The sequence below is a fragment of the Rhipicephalus sanguineus genome, chromosome 7, assembly GCF_013339695.2.
Source record: "Rhipicephalus sanguineus isolate Rsan-2018 chromosome 7, BIME_Rsan_1.4, whole genome shotgun sequence".
In the NCBI taxonomy this organism is placed as follows: Eukaryota; Metazoa; Arthropoda; class Arachnida; order Ixodida; family Ixodidae; genus Rhipicephalus; species Rhipicephalus sanguineus.
Genome location: NC_051182.1, coordinates 95,053,537 through 95,069,653, shown reverse-complemented (window position 1 = coordinate 95,069,653; position 16,117 = coordinate 95,053,537). Strand labels below are relative to the sequence as shown.

The 16,117-nt window shown below is 48.2% G+C and overlaps 1 protein-coding gene across 3 annotated transcripts in view; it reads left to right on the top strand.

The window, feature by feature from the left end:
- Positions 1-16,117, top strand: part of LOC119399602 (snRNA-activating protein complex subunit 4) — a 155,158-nt gene that overhangs the window by 128,422 nt on the left and 10,619 nt on the right. For 2 of the 3 annotated variants that reach the window (XM_049417783.1, XM_037666408.2), the window contains exon 7: positions 7,061-7,315. The exons of the other annotated variant lie outside the window; for it this stretch is intronic. In XM_049417783.1, coding sequence (XP_049273740.1) covers positions 7,061-7,315 — 255 coding nt within the window. The remainder of the gene's footprint in view (positions 1-7,060; positions 7,316-16,117) is intronic. 3 annotated transcript variants of the gene reach the window in all.

The window sequence follows — 16,117 nt, the reverse complement described above, 5'->3', positions numbered from 1 at the left end:
TCAACGGGCAGTTTATAGAGGCATTTAACTCTATCTGAATTACGGGCAGAGTGCACATGTAAGACGGAATTAAACGCCTCAGCGGTCTGCACTTGTTAACATGTTAATACGTAACACACAATAAAAGAAAGACGTGAATATAAGTTTTCTCTCTTTAGGTCTTTATTTTGCAATTGTATAGTTGCATTAATTTTCCATACAACATTGTTCGCACGGAGCGTTTCAATGCATCAGCCCTTGTGCAACGCAACCGTACAGTCCATGTGATCACGGTATGATAAAGCTGACATATATAAATATAAAGACGGACGGCATTCCTGTTGGTTCGGCTCCCTTCTTTCGGCCAGTTCTCGTGCTCTTGGCACTGTGCGCAGATGTGACGTTTTACCGTCGAGATGTGAGACTTGCATTGTTCTGTCGGGAAAAACTGAAAGAAACAACAATGAATAATACTGTGAGAAAGGTAGACTATCTACTTGACCAGTTGCACAGACATGTCGCGTCTAGAAACTCTATTCACACAACTAAACAAAATAATTTTGTCGCTGCACAAATAACAAAAACACTGCACTTACAATAAATGCGAGTGTGCTGAAATTCCAAGAAGTGCTTCAAGCTCCACAGCGCACAAACTAGATAATATGTGGAGACAGGATGGATCGAGGTTTTCGTTGTTGGCTATGTCACTGGAAAACAAATGGTACAATAAATAGATTAATGAGAACACAATCTTACCTTCAAAGCGGCCGCGGGCCAGTCACATATTGTGCAGTCGGCATTTACAGCACACCTGCAACCAAATTCAATGTGAAAAGCGATTGCGTGAGACTTTTGTAACCAAGCATGCATCTTACCAGAGTTCTTTTCAGTTGGCGAGAGCAGCGCAGCACGCTATCCACACTACAGTCCTTGTTGCAGTGTTCCCTAGAGAAAACGGCAAAATATGTCACGGTCTTACAATAAGATGCCACAAATAAAAAACAAGAAAATCTGACATACCGTATAAACGCGTGTAAGGGTCGCACTTTTTTTTTCAAGAAATGAGGGCCAATTTTCAGGGTGCGGCCCATACACGCGACATTTTTTTTTAAAGTAAAAACGCACCAGTTAGCGATCGAAGAGTGTTTATTGCAGTATACGACATTTCTTGCGACATACGTGCTCAATCGTCGTCACTTGGCGAGTCCTCAGACTTGGAGTTCGAGATGAGATGGTGTGCTGCGAAGCGCCTTCACCCCACAAGCAGTCATCTTCCGTGCCATCCAAGCTGTTAGATATCCGGCGACTTCAAAACTTCGGGACACAATGTCCGTCGACACCGAGCTCCACGCAGATAGGGTCCACCCAAGTACAGTCGCCAAGGCTAGTCCCTTCACACGCAGCATGTCCGTTGTGAGTGCAAGACCATCATTCCGCACTTCAGTCACATAGCGGAGCAAGTCTTCTTCCAAATCGGGAAACTTGCACTGCTCTCCTCGGAAAGCGCGCTTAGTGCTGTTGGTGTTTCGCAAGGCTTCTTTTTGAGCACACCAACGTCGAATTTTCTGCCGGCGGCACGTTTCCCATGCTCGAGAGCATACTCGATCACCTTCAACTTATAGCCAGCAGTGTAGCTATTCAGGTACTTGCCCATCTTGCCAAAACGTGAACGCCGTGTAGAAAACAAGCTAGCACGAAGGTCATCGAACAGTGCAGAAAACTACAGCAAATGGCTGGCTGAACTGCACAAACCGAACAACGCGAACGCCATGCCAAAGTTGTTGATGCTAATGCCGATATGGATAGCGCCGATAGCGCGTTTGTATAGAGATGTGAGAAGCTAAAGATAAAATCCTGCTTTAACCTTTAGTTGGTGGGTCTATGAATACTAATAAAAAAGTTAAAATTTTTAGCCCACTTCACGAACATCTTAACACGAATAAAATCCAAAAATATATATATATACTCTGGTGACGATGATGATGGTTGCGTTTCCTTGCGCCATCTATCAACTACGCCTAGAAGCTTACGCGTGCGCGCATTTTGAATACGTATTGGTTGAGAAAAGTGTGGGTGCGGCCCTTACGCGGAAAAACGGGGTGCGGCCCTTACACGGGTGCGGCCCTTACACGGGTGCGGCCCTTACACGCGTTTATACGGTATTTGCCCGTCAACGAAGTCTTGGGTCCACGGACAAATATAACCTCCGTTCGCCTGAACATTTCTGATCTGCCAGCTAGAAGAGATGACCAGATTGACGCATCAGTTGTGCAAGTAAAATTTGATTTTTTCGCTAGACAAAACTCCCCATGCAATACACCGAGGAAATAAAATGCCACTTACGAGTTCGCTTCAAATCCTCGGCAATGGGAGACGGCCGCCTCCGGGATCAAGGCAAACGAAATGCCTCCGAGTGCTTGCCCGTCTCTGTGCACTGCTGTGCAGTGTTTCAGCACGTCCTCGCTCGAAAGAGCTACAATTTGGCGGGAACTTACGCATGGAGCTTGCTCCCCTCCCCAGCGCTGTGACAACGCGAGAGGTGCGGGGTCCGGCGCCCCGCTGCACGCCCCGCCTCCCTCTTAACACGACGGAGGCCAGCACATTCCGTTCCTCCTTTCAGGCCTTGTCATTCTTTCTGGGAGAGGGATGTGATGCATGTCTTGTGCTTTGGCGCGTGCTCCTCTCCGAAGCCAAAACCGCAAGGCCCCATTTCACCACTTTTTTTTTTTTTTTCGGAGGAACGCACATGTTGCTTATATCAGCTCCTTCGGGTGAGAAAAAAAAAGGCACGCGAAATTTCCACTGAAGCACATGCCTAAACATTTTAGAGCAGCGCTAATGCGTGCAAGAAGCGAATCGAATTTGAATTGAACTGTTTTCGTTGTTAACACAAAATATCGTTCGTACCCTAACATTAAGACAAATTAACATGAAAAACATAAACTGAGCATCAAGTGCAAATTTTAAAACTCTTCAGTGTGTGTGGACTATCAAATTCTGGCTCTGCAAGCGACGTATAGCTTATGACCGCAGAAATTATCGTATTTTTACGCTAATTTCGTGTTTATTTGGACATACATGATATTTTGAAATATTCATATTAACGCATATGGGCTATTAGCCTCGAGATCTTGGAGTGGCGCCCTCTCGCGTGTGACATCAGAGCGGGGACTCCGCTCTCGACCGCGCTGCAGCACCCGCTGCTCCTGTATGCGGATCGTCTGCTTCAGGCGGGAACTTTGTCGAACGAACAGCCTCGCGACGGTCAACTAACGCCTGCAACGAATGTTTTCGAGTGTAATCTTTAACTTGTTTTAGTTGCGGCCCAATCGACAGGGCCAAGAAATCCCCCGGATGGCCGACGAGTGCGCCGATGCCACCGGCCGCATTGATGGTAAGAAAGTGAAACTATGTGTGAGTGTTCTCCTCGTTATCTTGTTTCCGCTGTGCGATACTAATTAGTTTGGGTGTTTCTTTCGATATTTCAGTAAGCGTGCCGTTCTCCAGCATCTACAAGTATTTCGATAAAGCTTGTGAAAGGTTGCGGTGCCTCATCGAGGGCTAGGCGGTGTACGACGCAGGCCACGTTGTTCAATGCGCGGTAGAGGCCGTCAACGGAGATCGCATCACCGTCGCAGCTCTCGTCCTGCAAACAAGTGCGCAAGTGCCGCCTTGTTGCACACCCCCTGCCGATGCCCATGATCGCAGTTTGTCCCGTAATGTTGGTTCAGTAAGAACGATATTACGTCGTAGTTCATATTAACACCGCACAGGGCCGTCGCATGGGTATTAGAATATAACAGATAGTTAATCGCTGATTATACCACGCACAGGGCCACAGAGATTAACGTGGCAAAGGCAAGCTGGGTCGAGTTCCACGCCACGCAGCCTAACAAAAAGCTTAAAGAGCTCCGCTTTTAAAACAGTGTCTGCACTGCCTCAGGTGAGAATGTGCACTAAACAGCGGCAACAGGTTTCGTTTATGAATTTATGAGAAGCAGTCCGCTAGGTTCGAGCTTGGCTTCATAAGTAAAATACGTATGTATACCATCCAAATGCAGCCGTAGTCTCAGATATCCTGCGCCGCTCAGCTGAGATCTTGAGGCGCGCTTTCCTGCGAGGCGACTCCGAGGCCGCTTCGTCGGCTCCTTGTCTAGGGGCCTTCGCGGCAGGTTGTGGGACGGCACCGCACCTGCATGGTGTAAGTCGCCTATGCTTACAGCCTGCGTGCAATAAACGGCTCAAGTATTGGCGAGGCGCTTAAACGCGGTCACAAGCTTACCTAAGAGTGGCACGTACGGTGGGTAGCAGAAGTCACTGTCCGCGACGTGCTTGCTGCGCACTGTTGATGAAGGTGTGGGGCGCTTTCCCATCCTGAGCTTGACTATCCACTTCTTTAGCTTCGGATCTTTAGGATAGTTGTGAAAGCTAACGCCTTTATCACAAGCGGACGAAGTACACTGAGGCACGGAGCAGTACTTCACCATTGCTCAGCATAGCCGCGGAGACAAGCGGCCGCAGTTCTAAGAAACAAAGAGATGTAGTTCTGAATGAACGTTAAAAGCAGACCCACGGTTGTTCGAACAGTGTCAGTAGCCACCATACGCAAGATGACTAATTGAACTGCTTTTTTGTTGAGATTTACCACAACGGTGGTTTCAACACGGCGCTGGGCCTACGTAGCAGACGAAAGCATGCGAATCCCCGCTCTGACGTCATACAGGCACCGTTCGCAGCGCCACCATCAGTCGCACACCAGGCCAATAGGGAATCCAAGCTCAAGTTTGTGGCGCGCCGCGGCAGCGCCGCGCCGCGCCGCGGCTCTGTCGGAAAGCTCTGGAGCTTATGCGCGGCCGACTCAGCCCCTTTCACGGTAGCGGTAGCGCACGTGTGCACGCGTTCTTCTGTCGGTGCGGGTAACTCGGGGGCCGACAGCTCGGCACATTGAACCGAGATGCTCGCTGTGCGAAGCTGCGCATTTCCGCGATGGCAGAAGCGACCCCACGGAAGTGGACGCGAGGTGGAAGTATTGCTGCGTTGTGCGCTGCCACAACAGTGCAGACAACACCAAGGCACGCGATTCACGTGTGAAACTGTATCGATTCCCGGGCGTGTCGCACGTGAAATGAAGGTGGCAAGCGTGGATAGCTGACAGTGCTGTCCCGCCTTCTATTTTGGCTGTCTGAGTTCATCGCTTTCGTTCGTTTCGACTACCTAAATCGGTAAGTAACGCGGCGCATGCATGCAGCGACTACAGCAATGATTACTCGCTGTCTTCTCGCATTGTGAAAGTTCAGTTGCGGTTGTAGGTGAAACCACTTTGTGTTTTTATTCCCCGTAGTCGTGAGACTTACCCGTCGTTGTTGAATGTTCACACTCGCGTTATACCGTTAGCGTTGCGCGGTTGGTTGAATTCAACTGAACTTGGCACATTGTCAAAAGTTCAGCGCCTGCAATTCACGCGTCGGGAAGGCTGCTTTATCACGCCGGAACGGACGCCTGTGCATTTTCAGCAAGCTTTGACATCGTTCTGCAGCTTTGCTTTGTTTTTGTCACTTTATTAGTGTGATATATATTTAAGCCGCTAAATATAACTGGCACTTAATACATGCTTTGCAATTGCAACCTTGAAGTAACCACCTTCTGACTGTGCGATTTTCTAGCCGCGTTCGCGAAGCAGGTTTTATATGCCTGTCAAGTCGATATCATAAAAAGAGACTGCAGGCATGATGTGAGAGTCGAAAAAACGAGGCGAGCAGTTCATCTTGCTTCACAGTGGTTAAAGCTCAGCTAGCTGCCTCGCGTCTTAATCGGCGGGTGATTCTCCAGCGGCACGGAGGACTTGACTACAACCTTCTCAGGAAACAGTGCCATGGCCGTCTAATTTCTTTTTTTTGCACGCCGCAAACGTTTGTTCACGAAAGTACATGGCTGCTACTGTAAGCATGCCATATCAAACAACAATGATATGATTCATAGTCCACACCGCAGAACATCGATAGCGTGTACGGCTTCATTTCGGAGTGCATGTGGACCATTATTCATCTTTAACATGACAGAATGAGACTTACCTGGAGGTATATGTCCTACACGTTGTAATCGCGACTTGGGAAATGCATTTCGCTTTGAGTCGGGCGTCGTTGTCGTCGATCGTCTGCTCTTCACCGTTAACGTGATTGACGAGCCTTTCTCCTTTTATCAAGTTCGCTTTTCGGAAGTGCTTGTCCAGCTGTGAGATCTTTTTGAACCCGCACTGCAGGCAGTACATTGTGAGGCGCCGCGAGAGCTCTGCACGTGCACAGAAGCGGGCGGCAACACGGCGGAGAGAAGGGAAAACGCGCTGCTTACACCCCAGTTTCTATCTTTCTGCCAGAGATGGCGCTGCCTGTCAAGAGCAGCAGCGCTGCTAAGCGTTTTATGGGAAGCCTATTCCCGGAGACCGAATTAAGTATGACAATATTCGATTCGATCTTCCAAATGTTCAATCTTCGCACACTTCTATATGTAACCATTATATCTGATGTCCTCCCTTGTAAAGGTACGTGGCTAATGCAGCAGTAGATTAAAGGCAATGGAGTCATAAAAAAGCATGAAGTGTTTCAGCATTCCTGTCGTTCCGTGCGACTATGGTGGAGCGGACTTTGGCACTTAGTTTTCAGTTGGGCGCAAGTGAAGCTTTGGCGCACGTGTTTATGGCAGCCAGCTGCATCATCCCTTATTGGTCCGTTCGTGTGTATCCCAGAAAGACATGTGCGAGTTCTTTCTTCAGAAATAAAAGTGTTGTCTGCGTATATCGTGGTTTGAAAATGGATTTTGCTAGTTCTTTTATGATACAATATTTCGGGCGATACGAATATTTTCGCTCCCCCTTGAGATTCGTGTCACCAAGATTCTGTAATTTAATGTGTGCCTCTCACACACTGTGGCTCGTTACATCTTGCAGGAAGTCTGTTCCCCGATTGCATAACTTAATGCATCACTGAGTGTGAAGTAGGCTTTCACCTCCCAAGTGTTACAGAGAATGTAACATGCTGCGGAACTTTTCTTGCCTTCAAAGCCTCTGCACGTGACTCTCGTGCAGGTGGCACGGGACATGCCCTGGCGTGCGGCCAACTCAGCGATGGCGCGCTACCGGCGGCTGTGTGAGACCCTGGGCGTTGAGCAGCCAACAGTGGCCGATCTGAAGCTCTCCCGGCCAGGCCCTGTGGCTCCTGTGATGAACGCAGCGCAATGCGCTCAACTCACGGGCTTGGACAAGCGCATGGAGCTCTACCGTTACGTCTGCCGCCTGCTGGACTGCAAAATCATGAGGCGTGCTACCCTGATGCTGGTCAAGGTAGCCACGACACCCGTTAGCAACAGTAGCGTAAGATGTTGGGCTAGTTGGTACAGACTGTTTCACACTTACGGGAAAACTCGGAGCTCATGGCATCGTGATGTGGTGAGCGCTGGAGTCGGGCGGCGGCAGCAGTTTGCGCATGTGCAGACAAGAACAGAGTCTTTAACCACATCGTGGCATACGCTGGCCGCATTTTCTGGAAGCATGCTACTCTTGGAAGCATCGTGCAGATTTCATTGTTACTGCGGGAACTGAGCCCACAATCTTTACTAAACGTGCAACACCAACCTTTGAGCCTTCACTGGCAAAAGTGGGGTTCTAAGAACTTCGTTTGACAGCATGCTTCGTTTTTCTATTTTGAAGTCAGGATACTGAGAGTGTGCACGTACATTTCTTCACTGTGTGAGGTACCATAATACGCAGTGACAAGAAAGAGGCACCAAAAGCTGAGCACAACGTACTCGGTCTCCAAGCACTGCCTCAGAAAGTAGCCCAACAATGCGGCCAGCATGCGCTGCCGTAGCAGACGACGCAGTTCAACACTACGCCTTTTGAGCGTATGCACCTAGGTCAGCTGCTGCAGGTGCGTGACGGCAGCGCTCTCCGCATCGGGATGCTATGCGCTCAGAGTTTTCGACCTCGATATAGCGAACACGGATATAACGAATTATCGGTTATAACGAAGTAAATGAAGGCTAGTCTTGTCATATATGCAGTGTTACGAATATACGTTTATAACAAATTTTCGGATATAATGAACTTATTTTCGTGTCAGATGCGACTGTTATAATGAGGTTAGAGTGTACAGTCAAACCCTGCTACAACGAAATTGACGGTGCTCGGAAAAATTTTCGTTGAAGCGAACATTTCGTTGTAGTGAAATCGAAAAAAATATGGCTGACCTGAGCTAGTAGAACAGTGAAACTTTTATTTCCAATATTCAAAAAGTGTCTGCTGCTTCCTTTGCGTCCCCAGCAGCGTTACAACGCGATTCTCATATATGCATAGCGACGTCACGTTGAAAAGCACGCAGAAACAACGGCTTCCGCGAACGAATCAAACAAGCACGGGCGCGACACGAACTGCACAGTTGCACCAACACGCTAACACTGGCTATTCGCCGACAACGGCGTCATGCAGGCGTGCTATCGCGGAGCGATGACTTACGCCTTATTCTGTGCTGTTCTTATCCACCACTCGCGGCTGGCTGATCCCGTTGATAACGCGGACGAATTGTTGCTCCGACCACCGGTCGCACTGGCCAAGCGCGAAAAGCACGAAAAGCATTGGCATTGGAAAAGGCACCATACCGCGACTGCACCCCACGGCTGCTCGCGTCGATAACGCGGTTGTGGCGGATGTACCGTCGCTCTGACCACTAGCGAAGCGCGAAAAGTATTGGAAAGGCATTGGAAAAGCTATCGTTTCGCGATTGCACCCCAGTGTCGACAACTGAGCTTTGGCTTCGGATTGTCTGCGACTCAGAAGCAACTTAAGCTAGTTGCGAAAGCAGGGCTGTCTGATCGCCGTCGCTATCAAGCAATGGCGGCCCCCATGCTCAGTTAACAGCGGCGGTTTCTGGTGGTTCCAACACGCGATTCAGACATTGAATTCGTATTTTTATGTTCTAAAATGCATCAAAATGTCCGAGATTGTGTTTATTGCACGGTAAATTAAATTTTGGAGCCCGAATGGCATCGTCAAATTTCGTTGAAGCGGAACGGCAGCAGAAAAAGTGTTCGTTGTGGCGAGCATATTTATGCATTGACTCCTATGGACTGTTGACGGGGAACCGAGAATTTTTCGTTGTACCGGAAATTTCATTGAAGCGGAGTTCGTTGTAGCGGAGTTCGACTGTATAATGAAGATGTAAGGTGCAAGGGTTAAATTACTAGGGTTGTGCGAATATTCGAGCACTTCGAATATTTGAACGAATATTACAGTATTTGAATTCGCTTTGATTTGAATTTAAATTCTTGGAAATTTCGAAGTACTCGAAATGAACAAATAGGTGTCTGCATGTAACCCCCCTGTAAAGGTGGTTTCACTGCAGTAGAGGGGTGCTGTAGAGTGAATACACCTTTCCAGAAAAAATACGCACTGCTGCGAAGCGCCACTTCAAGGTTAAATGAACATATGTAATACCCTCACATCGATTCATCATTTTTTTAAGTTTAAAAGCTTGTTATACCGGCTTATATGTACTAAGTATAGGAACTTTTAAAAAGTAACATATTTTACAGGTCATCACTTGCATTCTACCGAAAGTCAAATCCTGCTACTATTCAATGTTGCTTCCACTTCCTTTGAACCCCCCCAAAAAAAGACATTTGTGCATACCTTGTTTCAATTTAAAAAAAAAAGATATTGTGCAGATTAGTCGGGTCATGACAAACATGCTCATTTTTCTTTATAATATGTGATATACCGTATTTACCCGCATAATTTGCGCCCTCGCATAATTTGCGCACCCCTAATATTTAGCCAGCTTTGCTAAAAAAAATATATTTACTCGCATATTTTGCGCTCCCCGCCCCGCTCGAGCCAGCTCGCCAGCGCGCGCGCACGGGGCGAACTTTGGACGGCCGCGCCGCCGCGCCCCGCGGCCCTCACCGAGCAGGCGAGCGCAGTCATACACAAGACAGGCTGCGAGTGCGAAGTCCCTTCTTCCGATTACTTCGTTCTATTCTCTGGAAACCGCCGAGACCGTACCAACCGTTAATCTGTTGACCGGTTGTCGGAACTGTTCGAGCGTTCTCCCGCCGTGAGAATGCATGCACGCGACACGGCACGGACTACTTTCTGCATCGGAGGCGTGCGAGGGCCAGTCGCGCCAACATTTTCCCGCGCTGACCCTCCTCCTCTGCGTCCGCGCTGCGACGCAGCCTTCGTTGATTTCGGAAGTTTAGGTTTCGCGATCAGCCAGTTGCGTTTTCACTGTTCTCTTGCGCTGAGCTACAATAACTATTCGGCAAAATTCAAGCTCACTGTTATAGAATTTGCCTAAGGAAACGGGAACCGTGCCGCAGAAGAGTTCGCTTTTTAATACATGACCGGGAAGGAGACCGTTCCGAGGACTGAAGCATGGAAAGTTTCCTGCCGTTGAAGAATACCTTTTCAAATATGTGCGAGAGCTTAGGCCCACCGGTATCGCCGTGCCGTGGCACCTCGTTACTCCCAGCATTGTCGCGAAGAGCTTCAAGAAGACGCCTCAACGCACTCGACGGAACCAAGGACGACGCGCTTTGGGAAAGCGGTGACAGCGGCCGCGGCAATGATTCTCAGTCGGACTTCTCAACCAGTGATTCTGACTAGACCGCGCATGACCGAATCTGGCTGGTTAAAGTACGTGCTAATTCTGTTAGAAACCCTTCGTTTGCGCTATAATTTATTTTCTTCTTTAATATATTATATCGCGCGTGTTAGGACTATATATTGTGCGTTATTTCAGATGTGCTCGCGAAATCTCTGCGTAATTTGCGCACCCCCTTTTCGGAGCTCCAAATTCGCGAAAAAAAGTGCGCAGATTATGCGAGTAAATACGGTATTCTATTCGAACTCGATTTGAAATTATCCGACCAAATCACTATTCGCTTCGAACCTAAAATTCACTATTCGAACAAGCCTCTAAATTACCTTCTCAGTTGACATTGGCCCTCTTTGTGTACTTTTTTTTTCCTTCTTTTGTAGTGTGTGCAGACTGACTGAGATGGAGCATGCTTGCTGTCACTGTTTTGAAGAGCTGTTCATGATCATTTACTTCAAATACCGTTCGCAGCCCCCAGTCTTAAAACCCTCACCAGAATCCACATACCGTGTGGACTTGTGTAAGAGACGCGACGCACCCATGTATGCCTCACCCTCAACTTGACAGCCCAAAATATGGAAGAAAAGAAAACTGCCGAAAACAAACCTGCAAAAATAGACAAATTCCAGCTTACCTGTTTGAAGTAACAGCGTAGTGTATATACTGTTGCATCGGGCGAGGAGGACCGGACTGGGAACCAGCGCTTTCCTTCTTTCTGGCTCGTGCACGACGGCGCGGAGTGTGCGGGCTGGTGCTTTGAAGAGTGATGTCTTCGAACAATTTTTGCGTGTTTTAGGTCGACCTGCGGATTTTGTTCTCTTTCATTGCGATGTCAGCCAGCACAAGGTCAACGGGACTCCACTGTGCCGTTTTTGGTTGTTCTAACAACTATAGGAAACTGCTGTCAGAATAAGTATGCGACGTGCATCGCCAAACGTGGAGTGTTTGCGGCTGTGCGCACTCTTCAAGGTACATCGTTTGTGTTACGTTACAGGTTCTAAATCGGCAAGTGCCGCAATATATACGGAATTCCCAGTGTTCCACGCAGTCAAATGTCAATCGGATATGGCCAGATTTGCGAACAAACATAAGCAGTCAAGTACGGCCCTGTCCGGTAAAGCGCAAAACATCTAAGTACTACTCGAGTAGCTACCTGACTTGTTTTCGCTTCGTTTTATTATTATATTTTGACATAATGGTGTTTGGTCTAACAGTTAGCTTCGTAGCTTGGTTCAACACGGTGATCGCTGCAGTGGATGTATACCGGTATTAGCACGGACGAGAAATCCCTCACTTCGCAGCGGGGTAACCGGCATCATACATTTAATTATTGCGCCGTACCAGCCTTGCAAAACCCGAACACTCAATTAACACTACATCAAAAGGACATGGCGAGATCTTTGTCGTGAGGTTGCAACTTCTGTAAGACAACGGGGTGTATCGTATACGATGAGCAATATGAAAGCCGAATAGTAAAAAAAAAAACGTGTTCTGTCGCTACGTGTGCAGAACAACTACCTCAGGAAGACAAATGTTTACGTGGTCAAGAACCATGTCCCACAAGTCTCGCAATGATATAGTACAACATATTTAATTCTCTTCTAATCACGATACAAAAACCACGTTGTTACACTTGTCTAGTGTTTCTTGAACTGCCAATTTTGCTGCTTATCTTTGCGAACAACAGCAAGAATTTCGCAAGAACAGTATATCTGGTATACGAAGTTATTTAAAAAAAAAAACTCGAATCACCTCCAATGCCGATCAGCTTGCTTTTTGTCATCATTTAGTGCCCGAAGAATGTAGACTTTCTCACTCAGCGAAATCTGTTTCTGCTCGTTCACCGTCGAAGGAGACGAACTAATGGCAATAAAAGCATTGCTATGTGCTTGCTTTGCAAACTAAAAGGGTTACTGATGCACAAATTTTGCTTCGGGCTTTTTTTTGCTGGAATATGTTGCTGGAGGCTTATTACTCAAAACGCGGCGCATAGCTTGCTGCAGCACATGACACATAAATAATTACAGTCTGCTTACTACCGACCAGTCTCAGTTTCGGTTTGGGGGAGCTTTGAGAACGACAAGCCGCCGGGTGCAACTAACGCCATCTAGTGTGTGAAACGGCACACAGAACTCTGACACGCTTCTGCGTTGCATTTCTGCACCATCGTCGTTATCGTCGTCTGGTGGAAACAACTTTCTTGAGGCTTCCACACTTTCTGCATGTCTGCTGCAGGTATGGGCTCGTGAGAAGCCGCTGAATAGTAGCCTGCCGGTGCAAGCGTGGCAAAAGCGCAATGGAGACTATGACATCATCATACTAGCTGTGCCAGCTCAGAGCTCGGCCGCAGTATGACGTCTCGAAAGTTGTCGGTCACCTTCAAGTCACCTTAGATGATGTCAGTGTTGAGAGGTGCGGCGTGTAGCGCTGGATCACGTCTGTGAACTTCAAAATTTGTATAAATTACCTCCCAAGCTATATCGGTTCTTAAGATTTAGTAGGTGATATACGCATCTTCATGGAAATCGATCCCGCAGGCCATCTCGGCTGTTCTGGAGTCGCGGGATCGAATCCCGGCTGCGGCGGCTGCATTTTCGATGGAGGCGAAAATGTTTGAGGCCCGTGTTCTTAGATTTAGGTGCACGTTAAAGAACCCCAGGTGGTCGAAATTGCAGTTGCAGTTGTAAAGCCTGTACCTCTGCAGTTGTAAAGCCTGTAGCATCATGGCCTCCAGAAAAAAAAAGAAAAGAGGGAGAGAGTCCTTCCATTTCTTTTTTTATCTCTCACACCATCTCAGATCTCTGGAGGAAGTTGCAAGGCACACATTTCCTGCACTGTGCCATGTTGTATGCTAGTCTACCCCTCCGACTGCCGTGACTTATTCACTGAAATCAAGGAATCCCCAGGCTTCAGGATGTAAGTTCGTAGTGGGTAGCCATTGTTAACATGACGCGGAGCTGATTATAACGATTGTTGTTCTGAAAAGTGCAGTATCTTGTACGTAGTAGCAAAATAATTTCGCACTGAATCCATATGCAGTCAGCGTGCTAAGTATTTCCTAAGGGGACACTGAATTGAAACAATCAGGGGTGAGACAGCTGCGCATATTGCGCATTTTTGATACGATTCCGTTTTCCTGCGCCAAGCTGCTCCAAAAGCATAAAAATTGCAAAAATTGCGCCGAACTGCGCCGAAACGGCCCCACAATCAAGAATTTTTCAAGCCCGCGTTACTTTCAGCGTGGGAAAACGTAACTTTAGAAGCAGCGTCAGGGATACGTTCGCAGAACACGTTAACGCGCCCAAGCTTGTCCTTCTACGCGCCTTTGTAATAGAGGCTTCCATAGTACTGTGATCATCGCCTCTGAGCGGTTGTAAATATGTGTAGTGTCCGAGCGGTAACGACGTAGTGTCCGAGGGGTAAGGTTTCTCGGCGCTCGCGACGCATTTTTAAAGGCGGTCCCTCACGAGGTGGCAGCGAACGGTGGCGCAGTGCGCTTTTGGTATCACCTATTAAAAGCGTGCGGTACACTTGACGCTACGCCACCCGCGCAGCCGAGCAGATAGCTGAAGGTGCTTTATTTTAGGCAGTTTTCGAATAGCGTACGCTAAGTTAGCGTTAGCGTTTGCGGCCCGCTATTTCCGTCACTTAACGAGAGCCCGCAAGCGGTTAGCGTACGACGCATGCGCAGTTGTGCGAAAAGCCAACGCAAAGCTTTGCGTACGCTATTCGAAAGCTTCCTGAGGGTTCGCCCTTCAGGGAGGGCAAATATTAATCGCAGCGCCCCTCCTTCCGATTAAGTCAAAGTATGGGCGGTATCGACTTTGCCCCCCCCCCTTCGTGCGCACGCCTATGGGGGTGGTCATACTGGCGCGTTCGTCGGTGGCCATACCGCTTTTGTTCTTTCCTGATGTTACGCGCGAAGGCGTCGCCCCAATCGCGTGCTAGTCGGAATCATTCATTGACCATTCAAAGACGTACTGCTATGTGACTATACAATTCTTGTGCAATGAGTTTTTATTGCGATAGCAATTATATGGACAGTCTCGAGGGGTTCTTGCCGTCGCCGTCATGTCCTTCCGGTATGAAGTCCAAATCGATAAGATCCCCCCGCGAATTGTATGTTCTACAGCGGGTAAAAGCACGCGAGCAGAGGCGACGTACGCGGCCGTGCTATGTGACTATACAATTCTTGTGCAATGAGTTTTATTGCGATAGCAATTATATGGACAGTCTCGAGGGGTTCTTGCCGTCGCCGTCATGTCCTTCCGGTATGAAGTCCAAATCGATAAGATCCCCCGCGAATTGTATGTTCTACAGCGGGTAAAAGCACGCGAGCAGTGGCGACGTACGCGGCCGTGCTATGTGACTATACAATTCTTGTGCAATGAGTTTTTATTGCGATAGCAATTATATGGACAGTCTCGAGGGGTTCTTGCCGTTGCCGTGATGTCCTTCCGGTATGAAGTCCAAATCGATAAGATCCCCCCGCGAATTGTATGTTCTACAGCGGGTAAAAGCACGCGAGCAGTGGCGACGTACGCGGCCGTGCTATGTGACTATACAATTCTTGTGCAATGAGTTTTTATTGCGATAGCAATTATATGGACAGTCTCGAGGGTTCTTGCCGTCGCCGTCATGTCCTTCCGGTATGAAGTCCAAATCGATAAGAATCCCCCCGCGAATTGTATGTTCTACAGCGGGTAAAAGCACGCGAGCAGTGGCGACGTACGCGGCCGTGCTATGTGACTATACAATTCTTGTGCAATGAGTTTTTATTGCGATAGCAATTAGATGGACAGTCTCGAGGGGTTCTTGCCGTCGCCGTCATGTCCTTCCGGTATGAAGTCCAAATCGATAAGATCCCCCCGCGAATTGTATGTTCTACAGCGGGTAAAGCACGTGAGCAGAGGCGACGTACGCGGCCATGCTATGTGACTATACAATTCTTGTGCAATGAGTTTTTATTGCGATAGCAATTATATGGACAGTCTCGAGGGGTTCTTGCCGTCGCCGTCATGTCCTTCCGGTATGAAGTCCAAATCGATAAGATCCCCCCGCGAATTGTATGTTCTACAGCGGGTAAAAGCACGCGAGCAGTGGCGACGTACGCGGCCGTGCTATGTGACTATACAATTCTTGTGCAATGAGTTTTTATTGCGATAGCAATTATATGGACAGTCTCGAGGGGTTCTTGCCGTCGCCGTCATGTCCTTCCGGTATGAAGTCCAAATCGATAAGATCCCCCCGCGAATTGTATGTTCTACAGCGGGTAAAAGCACGCGAGCAGTGGCGACGTACGCGGCCGTGCTATGTGACTATACAATTCTTGTGCAATGAGTTTTTATTGCGATAGCAATTATATAGACAGTCTCGAGGGGTTCTTGCCGTCGCCGTCATGTGCTTTCGGTATGAAGTCCAAATCGATAAGATCCCCCCGCGAATTGTATGTTCTACAGCGGTAAAAGCACGCGAGCAGTGGCGACGTACGC